General features: G+C 35.8%; 1 protein-coding gene across 1 annotated transcript in view; it reads right to left on the bottom strand.

Moving 5' to 3' along the window:
* ESP (separase) overlaps nucleotides 1–18,028 on the bottom strand; it is a 47,000-nt gene that overhangs the window by 9,025 nt on the left and 19,947 nt on the right. The window contains exon 20 of the mRNA XM_089832534.1: nucleotides 11,189–11,389. Within this exon, the coding sequence (XP_089688660.1) occupies nucleotides 11,189–11,389 (201 nt within the window). The remainder of the gene's footprint in view (nucleotides 1–11,188; nucleotides 11,390–18,028) is intronic.

Raw genomic sequence — 18,028 nt, 5'->3', positions numbered from 1 at the left:
TTAACAACCATTAGTTTCAGAATCTGGAATTTATTGTCCCACCCGTTACGAAGTATGCATATGCATTCATTGTATGGGATTTGAAATACTGAAAGTTTATATCATAAACAGAAAAGCATTACAACTACTGCAAACACTACGCATTGATTGACCCAAGATTGCAGTTAATGTAAAATAATATCTATATAATAAGCCTGTTTCAGGCAGGGTTTCAATGTGATGGCTTAAATGCTATAAGAAAAAACACAGAATAAAGACTTTTTCTGAAGCTTGCTTTACCAGATTTCTGAAAAATCAAGTGAAGTTTTCAGGAAAAGAACGAACACCTGTGTTTTCAGTTCTCCCAGCTCAAAGAATGAACACCAGTGTTTTTGGTTCTCCCTTTATACATTAGACCAACGAGAGAAAAAAAAAGGAACGAATGCAGCAACAACCTCATTCAACAAAAAAAATGTACAGGGTGCTGAAGTTTGGGTTCGAATCTCTCTTGCTTTCATGCAAAGTTTGATTCTTTCTATTTCTTCCTTCTAGAGAGAAACAAAGGCGGTGCTAAAAGCTGGAGAGGAATGGTGTTGCAGTGGGCAATGTTGGGTTACGTGGTGGTGGCAGAGGCGCTGCTTGCTTTGGCTCTGATGATCCGCAGTGCAATGGACGTGATACCTACATCTGGTCACTTGTTCATTACAAATGTGAATTTTTGGGGAAGGGTACTGGAGACAAAGATGACTATCAATTAGCATTTAATGCACCGCCTTTCCATTCAGTATATGCACTCCACCGCCTTTTAATTTCAGCCCAATTTTTCGTATCGGGAATATATTTTCCCCCTTGCCTAAATTACTCTCTGCAAATCAAATGTGAAATAAATAGTAATTTATTTATTTTAAAAATATATTTTAAAAGTGAACTTTTAAGTAAAAGCTGGTAATGTAAAAATACTTTTATTTAATTAGTTAAGTTAATGTGACTTTAGCATCTACATGAATGTGTTAGTATTCCTGCCATGGACAGGAACTAACAAATCGATTAGTTTTTATTAAAAGGTGCAACATTAGAAAAAGCAACCGACACCTCTCAAGTTTCTATAAATATATGATGTAAAAATCAAGCAGGGGAGAGAATTCATATTCATATTTAAAATCTTATAATTTATAAGCAATTGATATATTATATTCTTCTATTGGTGAAGAATGAATTTTTGAACTAAGTCTGTAGATGCGGCTTATTAAATAAATGTATTTATATGCGACTTTGGAGTCAAATGCATTGGATGGATCATCTATAAGGATTGTCTCCAATGTATTTTATTTCCAGCATGATCAATTGTGGCTATTTGAACTCGACAAGTACAAATATTGTGAAATATTTTAATTGTTTCCTTATTTGTATCTATTTTGTCCTAATAAGGGTTAAAATATTATAGACTGGTTTAAATATGCATAAAAACAATTGATTTATCGCATCTTGATCAAGATGGACTAAACTATTTATAAATCCAATGTACATAACATTATAAAGTCGTATGTGAAAACTTATAGTTCTGACTCTATCACCCTTTGGCACTGGTCTTTATATTTTTTCATAATTCATATCTATAGCTAGCAATTATTTCATATCCTTCCTTTAAAGAATTAATATATTCATTTATTGCAATCATTATTTTTTATTTGAAAAACATTCATATATTCATTTATTATTCCTAATTTGTAATTTGCAAACTTAAAGTTTTCTATTATTCTTGCCATTTGGAAACTTTCACTATATTTGTGCTCTAACCAATTTGCTATAAGAATCTTGGATATAAGGCTGTTGTCCAGGATTAGGTACACCCGCCTCAGTTTTGCAGAGCCGGAAGTGCAAGGAACTCGGACCGTGTTGTTCAGTTTCATCAAGTTGGCCTTAACCAGTTGGATATCCCAGCATCGAGTAGGCAAGGCTCGTAGGATTCCAATCTGCATTTTTGGGAACCAACACTACCATCATCTTTTATTGGATTCAGTAAGGCAAGTTATAATTTATAGATCATTATATTAATAATTTGTAGCTACATCAATGTCTACAAGTCTTATACCATCCAAGGACCGAGACACTTAGAGGATGAACAAAGTATCTTCCTGTCTATTTACAAGATTCATGTTAATTTTTTGATGACCCAAAAACTGCCTCTCCCCCCACCCCCCTGCGCCCCAGCAATTCCCTATTGGCAAAAGTCTAAAAAACATAGAAATATGTAATTATGGTCCACAAGCAAACAAAATGGGTGGCAAAACAAAGCAATGCAGAAACAGAGCATTGGAAAACAAAGTTCTGGTGATCTATCGCTATCTTTCATCTGAGATGTAATGAAGAGAAGCACAATTACACAATGGTAGAGGACAATCGTGTGGTGACGCCAGAGTGTGCGCAAGACGTGGTTTCACACATGTGAAGTTTTGTATAGACTGTCAGCCGACAATGATATTGTAATTGTGAATTATTTAATTATCTTATTTTAATTAATTGGGAAAGCCTTAAAGCCGACTCAAGGAATTATTATGAAGATACAATACAAAGGAAAGTTGTTTTCCTTGCTTATGATGTGATCTTGATTTAGAGGATCAAGTGGAATGCAAAGTATTACTACGCAGTGCAAGGAGCAAAATGCTTGCTGAATGTGTGAAAGCGATCCAAGGGATCATTGGATGCGCAGTATGAGATCTGGTTACAAGATCTGAAGGAGCAAAAGTCTAGTTGATAGGACAGAGACAAAGGAAGGAAGTACATTTCAGTTCTATTATTCTACAAGGAATAATACAGAGATCATTTGGACAGTGGGTTCATTGATCTTAACCTTGAAGTTGTTTGGGCAATGGGTCTAGCTGTCTTCCACAACTCCTAACAAAATTGACACAACTCCTAACATGGTTGGAATCTCCTAACAGGGATTCAAAGTCTCCTAACAAGGACTCATATGTACTGAATGTTGTAACAAACTCCTAACAGGATCTATCCTCTAACAAAGAATATTTATATTAGTACATCATCTAGTGGGTATCATCCCCACCGGAATTTTCCCTCTGATCAAGGGTTTCCCTAGTTAACAGATCTGGGGTTAATTGTGTATGAGTATCTTGTTGTGGTTTCAGTTAACATTACTCATATGGTTAAGATTGTTTAAAGTTAATGATTGTGATAATAGTTGGATAATTGATTCACCCCCCGCCCCCCTCCTCTTAGTTATATCAGTGGACTATATATTCTAATGATTGGTATCAGAGCATCAGGTCCTTGAAGGATAAGCTTAACAGCTTTGGTAGATCGGTGGCAAGTTATTTCAGAAAAGATCGTCCTGAATCTGATGGAGAAAATTTTGAAACCCAAAAGATGAAGCTTCTTGGTGAGAGATCAGAATTGTGTACAGAATTGAGCATTGAGTTTACAGATAGAAGCACAAGCAAAGACAGATCCATATCCAAAGAAGACATGGAGATCAAAGAAGGTATTGATCTGCTTATGAAAAGAGAGAAAGAAGGTATGGAAATTTTTGCTTGTTGGACATGTAAAGAGTTTGGTCATTTTTTGTCCAGATGTCCTAAGAGAGTAAGAAAGTCTAGAAAGAGTTCACTTTCTTATGAAAATGAAGAATTTAAAGCATGGAAAGATTCTTGAATGACTGATGATAAAGATAATGAGCCTGAATTGGTTAGGGAAGAGAAAGTAGTAGAAGAGATAGCTTTGGTAACTATTATTGATGATGATGAAGAAGAGTATAACTCTGAAATTGTTAGACAGAATGCTGAAGTTCTTTTTGAGACTAACAATGACTTGCAGAATGATGTATCTATTAAGCATAGAGAAGAACAAGGATCTGAACCTGATATGGTCTGAGGGGCAGCACTTCAAAACTACACAACCATTTATGGTGCACATCATTTTGCATTTACTCACATTAAGAGAAACAAATATTTCTGTCTTTGCAATGCATTAAATCAGAAAGGCTTTAAAAAGTCAATAAAATAAAAAATGGTAAAATATTTCTAGCTGGTGCAAGTGCCTAAAATAGTAATATGACTATTGGGAAGGATCCCTTAACTGAAACATGTAGCAAATGAAAGCCATAGTTGGATATTAACATTGGCAGCTAACACCAATAGGCATCTGAACCATCACTTTTCTAAAACAAGAACTTATTGCATCACCATAAACTACTACAAAAAGGACCAATACACTAGCTAATGATGTTTGTTGCTGAATGTTCTTTGCTTGATGGGCTAAGCTAATCGAGTGACGGAGCAATGTGTCTCCACTAACACCTGTCTGAATAGAGTCCAACAAATGACTAAGTAAAGACGAAGTGGTGTTATATGGATATCAGTATGCTCAATTGGTAACCGCAGAAAACCATGTTGGCAGTCTAGACCAAGTAAAAGAATTTAACATGCAGAATATGTAATGGGCCCAATTGGTCCACACCAACAAACTGAGGATACATGTATTTTCAATGGCAACTACTTTGTTTCTGAGATACTAAACTCACATCTGTAGCAAAGGTCTTTGAACAACAGCATCAACTAACGAGAATGTGCTTAGGCTTGCAATTTAAATTAGCGAATTACTGTTCCATAAGAGCTTCAATTTCCAACTATGACCAGTGAAACTCGATTGTTCAATACTAAATGATTACAATTCTTCAATTTCAAACTATGACAAGCACAACTCAATTGTTCAATACTACATGAATTACAATTCAATTGCAAGGAAACCTGTTGTGAATGTCACGTGCAGCAGATACAGGTTTCAAACAACCCGCAGCAAGACTTCAAACTCCATGCTGGAAATGTAATGTCCAATGCCTCAATATAGGAAAATCCGAATGCCCAATCAACAGAGATGATTGACACTCAGGCAGAGATAAAGCATGTATGTCCAATACCCAAATTGCAGCTAATCGTGACACCAATCAGAATTTCCCTTGGCGCCTAGGCGTCATGATTATAATCGAACATGTGCACATATAATTTGCAGTAGTAAACAGAGATCTTACTCACCAATTTTCCCTCAGTATACAATGCATGTATGCCTATCAGATGAATGCCAAGCAGCTAAATAGGCGTCCAAAGTAGAGAGAATTAACACCACAGAGCAGGAATTCTGGGCGTCTAATGCCAACCAATTAATCACACAGGATGCAGGATGATCAAATGCCAAATAGCCAAGGAAATAGGCATTCATTGAATGCAGATTTAGCAAACACCAACAGCAGACATAAATCACACCATTTAGTAGAGAATTGGGCATCCCAAACTCAGATACAAAAACCCAATATGAGAGATGCAAAACGAGGAAAGCAGATATAACTGGTGCTCAAAATCTGAACTCCACAATCACCATATTCCTCAGAAATCACTTGCTTCTCAGCCATAGTAAGAGATAGCACCAAAATCACAGTCCAAATCCATTATACTTCAGTGATAGGTTGAAATCACCAACTCCATACAAACCCTCACAAGAGATAATAAAAAAGCAATGTCAATTGGATGCAAATTCTCACAATTGGGGTCATATTTATAATGTAGTTGTACAACGTAGCTGCCTCTTCACACTTTTCACTTAAGAGGCTTCATCTTCACAATTCCATTTTATAACATTAAATAACATAAAGTGTCTTAAGAAATATGAAGCCTCATTAATGTAAACTAATAAATATGAACTCCGTCAATTAAATGCACAAACCATATGCAGATAGCGACCAACTTCCAATGCCACCACTGCACTGCCAAAAGTGCCCAAAATAGACTTACTATAAATAGCAAGTCCATCCCAAAGACCCCAAAAACTCACTGTCAGCTCTGTTAATGCATAGGATCTCTGATAGAAATAATATCAGACTTGTACTTACTTCTTCTTCTTCCTATTTGTGTGCAGCAGGTCTGCAACTTTGATTTGTCTTCTATGCTGCAATAATCTTTATCTTGAATGCCAAGTGCTGATGAGAAAGTATTTGATAATCTGCAATATATAAGTCTGCCGATTCTCGGACTGCAAGTATGTCAATTATTGATATTGCCTTGTCCAACGATGAGAGTTAACATTTATATAACGTAAAGGGTCATGTCCCCGTAGGGGGATGACTCTACATGGCCAAAGGCCACATAGGATCATGACCCTACGTGGTCATGACCATTGGTAATCATAACCAAACGGTGATTTGATCCAAACTAATCATGCCCAATAATGAACCCGATAAGATATGCTCGGCATTAATTAGAACAACACTTTAACATATATCAAAAGCAATACAATTTGGAGCCCGATCCCTGATCGGTGATAACACAGATGTTATAATATCAATATTGAAGCAACCCGATTTGAATCGATGACAGTAGCAAGAGAAGCCCGATCTGAATCATGAACATGTAACTTCTATATATATATATATATATATATATATATATACATACATAGAAGTATGCATATAACCAATGTGTATGTATATATGTATAAATAAATATATCAGTTTTAATATGGCATATTAGATTCAGATACTCAATATTACTTTTACTAATGCTAAACTTCAACACTCCCTCTTTAGCAAGGGAGAAGTAATAATGAAATCAGATATTAGAATATCTACACATAACACATTATTTGACACTACCACTCTAAAAACAGAGACTCATCAAATAATTTAAATCACCATGCTATGAACACTATCATAGCATATTTTATGATCTCTAATTGTCTGAAACAATATCTAGAGTAATCATAATGGATTTGTTATTCATGACTTTCGGCATGTCCGGAACAAACTGTCATAATAATAGGCCTATCATTTGTAAGATCGTTACCTTACACAAATTACCTTCTGAATATATATGTCTCTGAAAGTTCGTCATCTTTCATTACATATCTAATGCAACTATTCAACTTAGAAGCATAAACACACATAAATTGAAACTTAAGTTCAATATTCAAAAATTACAATTTGATCATATCAAGTTTACCTCTGAAATATTCCAATTTAACATAGGCAAGAGGTTCAATAAGAATATCTGTTGTTTTCTCGTCAATCTTAATATACCATATCTCTTATTCAAAAACTGAATTTGTAGATAACTAATTTATCTGAGTACAACATTGCATATGTCACTTTATGTATTTGAACTTTGGAAATTTATCACTCTCCCTCTGATTCCTCACTATGGGATTCTCGTTCCACTTTATCTCTTTGTTCAACAACTTAAAATGTAAGATTTTCATCCTTTTCATACTTAACCTCTGCTAGGGCTGCTTGAATTTTCTCCCATTATAGACAAAAGTTATGAGTGTGACCGAATTTGTCACATTTGAAGCATTGTACTTTGGACCAATCTCTTTTCCTATATGATTTGGTAAATTCCTTGTCTTGATGAATTCCCTTTCTTTTTCCTTTATTATTGGTACTGGCTTGAAGAGCTTGAAACTCTCCCTCTTGATTTGAAATGATTCCTCTCATAATTAATCTTGACTCTTCTTGAGTGCATTCGTCCAAACTTAGGAAGATCTGGTCGAGAACTTAGTCCACGAATAAATATCTCCCAAGACAATGGTAGTCCTTTTAGGGCTATAATGCTAAGTTCTTTGTCATCTACTTCACTTCCAATGGTCGCAAGTTGATCTTTTAATTCTGAGATTCTTAGGAAATAGGACGTAACAATTTCTCCATTATTCATCTTGACGTATAGTAGATCTTGCTTCAATGTCAGCAATCTGCTAGTATAGTGGAGAACATCTCAAATGTTGTATAGAGACTGGAGAGAGAAGGGAGAATATGATCTTTAACAGAGTCTATAATAATTTTCATGGCCTTATTGTTGTGCCTTTTCCATGTTGTTGTCTAGATCATTCTCAGGAATAGCTTTGTTTGATTCTACATAATCTTCTAATTCCATTTCTCTTAGAACTATCATGACTTGAATTTTACATGAAGAAAAAATTGATGACCCCTCCAATCTATCCTCTAACCTTACGTGGTTGAGCATTTTAATTTTGAGAATGAAATTCTAAAATGGCTAAGTCTGAAATTTTATATTAATTCTGAATAATAAAACTTCTTGTCAAGATGGCTCTGATACCATGTTAATGCATAGGATCTCTGATAGAAATAATATCAAACTTGTACTTCTTCTTCTTCCTATTTGTGTGCAGCAGGTCTGCAACTTTGATTTGTCTCCTATGCTACAGTAATTTTTATCTTGAATGCCAATTGCTGATGAGAAAGTATTTGATAATCTGCAATATATAAGTCTGCCGATTCTGGGACTGCAAGTATGTCTGTTACTGAGATTGCCTTGTCCACCGATGAGAGTTAACATTTATATAACGTAAAGGGTCATGTCCCCGTAGGGGCATCACTCTACGTGGCCAAAGGCCACGTACGGTCATGACCACGTACCCTACGTAGTCATGACCGTTGGTAATCATAACCAAACGGTGATTTGATCCAAACTAATCGTGCCCAATAATGAGCCCGATAAGACATGCTCGGTATTAATTAGAACAACACTTTAACATATATCGAAGGCAATACAATTTGGAGCCCGATCCCTGATCGGTGATAACACATGTTATACTATCAATATTGAAGCAACCCAATATGAATCGGTGACAGTAGTAAGAGAAGCCCGATCTGAACCATGAACATGTAACTTATATATATATATATATATATATATATAATCATATGTGTACGTATAATGTATAGATATATATATCAGTTTATATACGGCATATTAGATTCAGATACTCAGTATTACTTTTACTGATGCTAAACTTCAACAAGCTCACAAGGGTCCCGATGATTATCTTCTCTTTTCTTCTCATCTGCAGATCTGCTAATGTAAGTCTGATATAAATTAAATACATATGTACCATCTAAAGCAACTAGGCAGTGTGGAAGTTTCTGGTGAATAAACTAATAGGTACCATATAATATTGGTGTTAATAGTGGACCCTGCAACTTCAGAAATCACCTGCAAACAAAACTCCTGTCAAAATTTTACAAAGAAGCTTATGGGTTACTGAATCTCAGTCTTTGACAGATGGGTTATTGATTCCTCTCGTAGTCAATGTAGGTATATAATTCACTGCACAAATAGACAGAGAGAGGAGATACGATAACGATATTGTCATTGCTCTAGTCACAGATTGAATGGAGGTGACTTCTAAAAATTTGCAACAATTTTCAACGCTAGAATGATGTTTAATCTACGAACAATGTTGTGGGAAGGATGTATATCGAATCTCTTGTCAAACACTCGGTTCTCTTATTTGGAAGGTAATTTGCTTGGATCAGGATCTGATACCATGTTGGAGAAATTAGGAGGCCTTCGTGTAGCTGCTGACTTCAAGAGATTGAACCAAGAAACTATCAACCGCATGAGAACTATGAAGAACAAGATTGAATACAAGAACTTGCAATGCAATGATATGAATTGCTATCAAATTGATTGGGATGTTCATTCAAGAGCAATGGTTGAGCATATAAAATACTTTACCACCCAAGAGACTTCAAACACAACCAAAGTGGGATAAAGTGAGGAGAAAGTAGGTATAACTACCTTGCTACAAATATCAAATACCTGAAGTAAAATATTAATCACTGTAGACTTGATTACGATAATTTATCCTTACTCCAACAATTGACTCTAGCATTACGCTAATAGAAATGAAGCGATAGGTTGCATTCTTGAGATGTATCTCTAATCTTTGATTGAAGAAATATTCCAAACTGGAGCAATAGTGATCCATGTGCCAAAACTAGTATTCAATGAGGAGTTCTTGTTTGCTGATCACAGATAATATGTTGATAAAGATCCACCTTCCTTGTTACTCAAGATCATTTTGGACCCAACAAAATCAAAAGACATTGTTAAAATTATAGTCATTAGTCTAATCCACAATTGATGGTGCCTAAGAGTAGAATTAATCTTAGAAGGATGCAATCCATGGTTTCGAGTCATCAACAAAGGTTTTGGCCATGCAAGTTTACAATATTGAATCAACAAGACCGTAGACTCCCTTTGTTCTCTTGATAGTTTGACGTCACGAATCAAGCCACAAAAGTAGTCCAAGTTTCAGTATCAACTTCATTGAATGTGCTACAAGGGTTTATTCTAAAGCAACAATTGACAGATCATTTGTATTTCTACTAGGAAGGCATGTTTAATTTCCAGCCCACAAGATGCGATGGATCTTGAAGGTTAATTGCAAATGTTGGGTCTTTTTTATCAATTTTGGATTTTTTTTTACCATTTTCACATATGTTTTTGTTCAATCATGCCCTCCTAATTTGGAGCAGCACACATCTAACTTTTTGCATATGTCTTAATATAAAGGGAGTGGTTCCATAGACCTTACTTCGCCAACAAAACAATATATGAAGATTATAGTTCATTTATTTGTATATTGCACAACAATAGTATGCTAAAGCTATATAACTTTATAAATAACTACAAATTCATATATACAAATTTTGCTCCTATTTGTCGAAGTCATGCTCAAGCCATATTAATTGTTGTATAATGCCTAAAATCCATTTTTTGTTTGCAAGTTTATAAAGAAAAACATTTTGGTGCATGGTTTCGAACAACACGTCTTGGAAAGCTTATAAGTCCATTATGTCAACTCTTCCATATATTCCAAACCGTTTCAAATTATTTTATTTTATTGACATTGATGATGCGACTTTATTCTCCCAACTACCTTGCAGGTTCATCAACAACCCGGAGTTGTTCCCACTTTGTTCTATCCAATGCAATGATTTTATCGTGATTTTCCCAAATTCTAATTCTACGCATTTCAATATTATGTTGTTTACCTTTTAAAATATTTCAGCATCCCTTTATTATTTCTTTTTTATTTGTTTCAGCATCCAAGAGTTTATTAGGGTCATCTTACTATCCTCAGTTCATTTGCTTGTACTGACCATTGATGACACATTGTGATCCTAAAAGTTGATAAAAATGAAAACAAAGCAACAATTCACATGGATCTTTTAACTAAGATAATAATTCATATTACAAGAAAATGAGAACAAGGGAAACATATGTGTAACAATCTTTAAGTTCAATCCAACTTGAGAAAGGGAACTTCTTAGACCAGATTCTTAAGCAAAAATTTATAGCTAACATTTATTTTAATTGATTAAAGTAAGTGAACTAAAGAGTACCTGACTACTATCAGAATCTTGCAATGCAAGCTTTGCATCCAAAACAGCAAGGTGCTCCTCACGTAATGTTGTTCCAAGAGAAGCCTGATGAAAATATGCTGACCAGTGACTTCCAGAAAGGTTGCTGTTATAATCCTCAGGTACAGAACATAGCCCACCCAATGCTAACGGCATGTGGACAATAGCCAGTAATATTGAAACCTGTAACATGAAAATTACAGGAGTGAAAAATGTGCACATTTCCATAAATTATCAATATAGCAGACCAATTAAAGAAATGACATTGCAATACACAAGTTTACCAGGAAGCAAACATATTGGATATATTTAGATCTTCAGTTAGAAAATTAAAATAAAAATCACCATTTTTTTACTTGAAATGTAATAAAATTAAGAAAACTAATATCCACAAAAGACCAAAGCAGATAAAAGAAACTTTAAAATAGAGCATGTACAATATTTAATCAAAAGTGCTAAAAATAACACCCAAGGACCAAAACTATAACTACAATAGTACAATTATATCTACTAAACAATAGAAAACATTGAGGTACAAGGCTTAAGGGGGGCATCCTGGACAAGCCAACATCTTTAAAAGTTAAAATATTATTAGTTCTGTCAAAGGGAAATCCAATTAATGGAACTTATTTAATATGAATGTTCTATCTACTATTGATATTTTTGAGATCAAATTTGCAACACTTAGCCTACTCCTCCTTGGATAGTAGCACATTATCAAATATTGCCTACCCCTTCTTGGGCAGTAGCACATTATCAAATGCTTATGTTTCCTTTAAAGATATTACAGTGTAGTTACTCTTCCAAAAACTTGAGTGTGGACAAAAATTTCGATATTAGGCAAATGTGTCCAATGCTTCTCCTACTATAACCCCAATTACTGGAAAGTTTGAAATTATGTTTGCATACCTCGCTGCACTGTTTTTATGCTTTCTTCCTTAAAGGAAGATTTTGAAGGCCAAATTGATGACAATTGGTTGGATTCTCCCTTGCAGACCACTATGAAACTTTAAATTAGGATTGTGAGAAGATGCATATTATCTCATCCATTATAAAGTTATTTGTAATGGGCACCCTAGAAATGCCCAAAAACTAAATCAATTGCTGATAGGAATTTAGTCAAATAATTTGCATCCAACTCTTAATTTCTCCGTTAAATGTTTAAACCCCTTTATGGCTCTGGAAATAAAATGTTTATTTGTTTTTATGTCTTTGCGTAGATTTGAAACCACATAACATGAACAAGAAGGAATTTATAATAATATGCAAACTAAATTTTGAACTACTGCTGAAATAATATTAATTTTCAAACTAATAAAATCAAATACATAGCAGACTTTTTAACTAATTACTCCAGCATTATAACATAATATTTCAGTAATAACCTCCCATCTTGCTGCTACAATAATATGAATAGCGTCGCGCTAAAGCGCTGCTACAGTAAAATCTGCCTTCAATCAATCCAAGACCCTCATAAAATCATCCCTTCACAATGGCATAAGCATTGGACAAGAAGTGAGAATGATATGAGCAAACAAAAAATCTGCCTGTAGCTGGAAATGCGCCCAATCTACCTGTTAATGAAGTTGATAGCAATGAATTCCAAAGGTCAAACCCCAAGGGAATGATGTCTAGAATGTCACAAGAGAGGATAGACGTCGTCTATGCCAAGAATGGATCTGCAACTCACACATCAATTTCTTCTCATATTCAACCTACCGAATGAAGCCATGAACGCTCCCTTTTATTCTTTCTCCAAGGGTCCATTCCACTCACATGAGCAATGTGGGATAAAAGATGTGCGATATACAACATATTAAAATAATCACTTATGTCTCCCATAGGCGCCCCTTTTGATTTGCACACATTCCCATGAAATTTAATATTAAAGTAACACTTCGATATTTTACAACTAAATTAATTGCAACTTTAATAATACTTCAGGCATAAAAATATATTAGCTATCGGACTCCGAATAGCATGAGTGATAGCTCATCGGAAAGCTCTCGCCGTAGAGTATCAAATTCTATCACCAAAACTAGCCTCCCCTATGTCTTGTTGATTTACTAAAAATAGTAAGTATGCCTGAAACTGAGTAAATCAACTCCATTTTGGCCCAAACTGGAGATGACTAGGCCAAAACACTCTAAGATCCCTTTAAACCCTTCGTTAGCCCTCGGGACCATGTAGAACTAGGCTAACACACACACACACACTTGGTCGACTGCTAAACTGGGGACATTACACTATTTCATCACGTAAGTTGCTTTCAAGCCTTCCGCAGAAATTTGCTTGGCACTTATATGCAGCTTTTTGTAGTAAATCTATTATTACATCGTATCATTTCATGAACACTGGCCAGTTTCTAGGGCTTTTCACTAGTTTCTAGGTGAGTTGGGATAACTATATTGTTCTTGAAGAGTTCAGTTTTGGGTTTTCTTGGAATCAAGTGATGGTCATTTACTTGGCATTCAGATTGCAGTGATGTTCCATGTAGCAATTTTTGGCTATCTAGTTTGTTCTGCACATTTCTTGAAGATAATGGCTATTTTAAATAACTATATGTTTTGTCACCCAGCATCATTCTTCAACATTAATGCCTTCTTCACATGATCAATTTCAATTTCCAATCCCTTAGCTTTCTATGTTTCATTTGGAACTGTGAATTTAGGACAAAGTATAAGTCAATACTAGAAGGGCACATTACATTTCCCTTGTGTATGGCATGAGCCCACTAGGCTGGAAAGCATATGGTTTATGGTTCTTTTTCAGTTCATTAGAGGTTCCAAAAACAAGACCCCTGTTGATATCCTTTCCGGGCTGGACAAGTGTGTTGCTAATGAGTTCATGATTTTTTCCAAAGTTGCCGAGACTTGATGGAATCATTTTCTGGCAGTCATAATTCTTAAGTTTAGCTACCACTTGCTATCAGAAGAATGCATTTGGTGGGGCAATGGAGTGAAATTCAAATGTTACAAAACATCAACCATGTATCCACTCCAGCTTCTCCTACTATAACCCCAATTACTGGAAAAATTGAAATTCTGTTTGCATGCCTCACCACACTGTTTTTATGTTTTCTCCCTTAAAGGGACATTTTGAAGGCCAAATTGGTGACAATTGTATTCTTCCTTGCAGAAAGCTGGGAAAACTATACTGTTCTTGGAGAGTTCAGTTTTGGGTTTTCTTGGAATCCAGTGATGGTTTGACATTTAATTGGCATTCAAGATTGCAGTTATGTTCCATGTAGCAATTTTTGGCCATCTAGTTTGTTCTCCACATTTCTTGAAGATAATGGCTATTTTAAGTAACTATATGTTTTGTCAGCCTGCGTCATTCTTCAACATCAGTTTCTTCTTCACATGATCAATTTCAATTTCCAATGCCTTAGTGGTGCTTTCCGTGTTTCATTTGAAACTGTGAATTTAGGACAAAGTATAAGTCAATACTAGAAGGGCACATTACATTTCCCTTGTGCATGGCATGAGCCCGCTAGGCTGGAAAGCCTACGGTTTATGGTTCCTGTTCAGTTCATTAGAGGTGCCAAAAACAAGACCGATGTTTATCCTTTCCAAGCTGGGCAAGTGTGTTGCTAATGAGTTCATGATAAAGTAGCCGGGACTTGATGGAATCATCTTCTGGTAATCATAATTCTTAAGTTTAGCCACCACTTGCTGTCAGAAGAATGCATTTGGTGGGGCAATGGAGTGATGTTACATAGCATCAATCATGTATCCACTCCATCCAAATTACATACTTAAAACAGGGAAGAGATAGTAGCAATGGGCGAATTCAGCCATATGGGTTCTTTAAGTGTGTGATTCTTTAACCTATTCCACTAGGGCATCTGCGTCAAAACAGTCCCTTGTTTCGTCCCATAGACAGAAACATTCATTTCCATTTTATGGAATGTCAAGCTTCCAAGGATAGAATCTGCACCAGAAACAGAAAATTAGTGAGATTCCTGTGCCAATGCATGTCAAGGTTAAACCTTGCTGCTTTTCTTGCAGAATTATCTGTGCCAACCAGCAAGCATGCCATACATAACAAATGCTTTTGATTTGTGTTAGTAAACAGATTGTTCTTCTTCTGATTCTCCTTTTAATTTGCCCAATTTGTAATGAAGAACAACTTTACATAACAGTTGGGAAACTGTTTCTGAGAATAACTAGTTTCACTCTGAATTAAGGTACAGCTCCCTATGTGAAAAATATTCAATGAATTTTGTTTCAATTCTAATTCCTACTGCAGGTATGTTCTTAACCAGAGAACAGCAGAGGAAACCGACTTCCACCCAGGCAAGTGAAATCTCAGGCAGGATCTAAATGCAAAGATGCTATGTTGATTGATTTTCACAATCTTATGAATTTCCCAACATAACAATTTGAAAATGCAAATTATGAAATGCAAATGAAGAATGACTATGCAAGTTATGAAATGAAAATGAAGCATGCTGACACAATTCCACAACTAGTTATAATTCTCTGATTATTCTTCTGATTGGCTAAATTGAAAACAACGAAACAAAACGCTGTTTATTTCCCCATCTTCAATTCAACACAATGAAACAACATCAGATACAGATGATGAAAGTGGACGGTAAAATAATGGCACTAAACTTGATTGACTCTACAACCAGCTTCACCAGAATTTGCCAACCCCTATATGCAATGAAACAAAATACATAAACTAACATGCCGTCTCCTCTACTCCAGCTCTCTGACTGTATGCAGGAAAAAAAGAACCACCTTAACAGACAGCAGTTTGCAATAAATAGATCTTCCTTGACTGTTCAGTTCACCTTCGGTTCCAAAACTGACTATTCAGTTTCACGACAGCCTTTCATTTCCAGTGAAATTTGAAATTCGTTTCCTTGTCTTTAGCCTTTGTATCTATTATATGGATATTAGATGTTTTCAGAAAAAGGATGCATGTTCATCTTTTGGACACATGACATAAAATTAAAAACCCATCTTCCATGATATTGTAGTTGTGGTGAGTATTAATGCATTAGAAGGCGGAAGGCTTTATTCTGGTTTTCATTATTGTATTCCTATCCAAGATGTCCCCTACCTGCTCCAACATTACCCGCTGCCCGTGATGCAAAGAAAGTGTCATAGCGCTCGCATCTGCTGGCTCGACACCTATACTTAGTATCATTACAATTTCTGCACATTCCCTTAACGGACCTCTAGACTTCCATTTGCAATGAAATGATGTTGAGTCCCTACGAAACTTCTTCTTTTGCATGCACATTTTGATGTCCATATGTCTTGACCACAATTTCAGAATATCAGGGTGTCACTTCGACCAGTTGTAAACCTGCAGGTTAAATCTCCTTATGCCAAGCATTGTTATTGAAAGTTTATAACCCTTTGGAAATGAACTTATAAACTCATGTGCGTAAGCTTGAAACACGTGCACATTTGATGCCTTATTCCTTTGGCAAAAAAACTGCACATTAGCTTCTCCGATGGAAAATTCAATATGGTGTGTGAAACATGTAGCGGAGAATGATTTTTCCGCTATGCCTTGTCCCTTTATGGAAATCCCAATTTATTTTTGTTTTATGGGGTATGTAATTTCCGCTTCCGATGTGGGATTCATAACATTCAATGTCATGTTTCTTATCTTCACATTTACTTGCGGGATTTCTACAATTGACTTCCATCTGCGAAAAACTGGACTTGGGCTTCTCCTTGGCGAAACTCTGTAGCGGATAATGGATTTTCCGCTTCTTTAAAACTTTTTCGGATTTTCAATTATTTTCTCCCCTCAAGACAAATGATCATTTTCCATACTTCAAACGAGACTGGAGGAGCCATTAGCAGACCTTTTTATCTCTTATCTCTCCATGGCGGAGTTTTGCCTCCGAAGGGAGAAATGCGTACCAGATTTCTCGTTTTCCACATTTCTGGGTTTCAATTCTCTATGAATGCCAGTTGGTTTCAGTTGAGAACTGCCCTGCCACCTCTTTCTTCATAACCACCATGTCTTCACCGGCCACAGGTGTAAGGCACATTCCTCAAGCTTTTCTCTCATCTCATTGGGCAGCTATGGATAGTTAATGCTTTAAATTGATCACCCAATGGAGACCACTGGCATTTGGTCAAACAATTTGATCATAATATCCATGTCGCTCAGTACCAAGGTTCTCTGCAGCTCCAATATGCATAGATTTGACTGCATGTTTGATATAAGTCTAAACCATCCTCATGTTTTTCCTTGGCATAAGCAGTCTTAATTCATAAGTTCAATGATCAGCTGCGGGTCATATCTGCGTATGGGCATTTGGATCTCGGGGATAAATATTTCATTATGTAAAAAAAATATTTTGTCAAGCTGAACGTGTGCATCGTATGCTTTTCTTTGCATATTCGGTTCCCACTTATACCTTGGCACTCATGTTGTTCCTAATTAGTAACCCGCGAGCATACTACATGATTCCTCCACTGGTGACTTCGTGAATTTATCTTATGCATTTGTGTAATGCGTATTGTGTGTGAGCAGAACATATTCATCTTCACGTGGCTGTGGGTCAATGCCTATAGCTCCGGATTTTTATTACTTGCGCACAACAGATAACCAAACTTTTCAATGCAGATTTGACATATGTTTAACTGATCTACATATTCTTCTTTGACGTCACTGCCTTAATCCATAAACTCGATGAGAGACCACAAACCATCTCTGTCTATTTATCAAGCTTTGTGTTCTTTATATCTGCTCTGGTGTTGTAACCACATCACTTCCGATTCGCACTCCTCCAAAATCTTGAAACATGAAAACGGTCTGCTTGTTTATGAAGTATGATGTATCTAG

Source organism: Cupressus sempervirens, chromosome 1, assembly GCF_028749045.1.
Source record: "Cupressus sempervirens isolate cs-2001-9-10 chromosome 1, ASM2874904v1, whole genome shotgun sequence".
Taxonomy (NCBI): Eukaryota; Viridiplantae; Streptophyta; class Pinopsida; order Cupressales; family Cupressaceae; genus Cupressus; species Cupressus sempervirens.
This window is presented reverse-complemented; position numbering and strand designations above follow the sequence as displayed.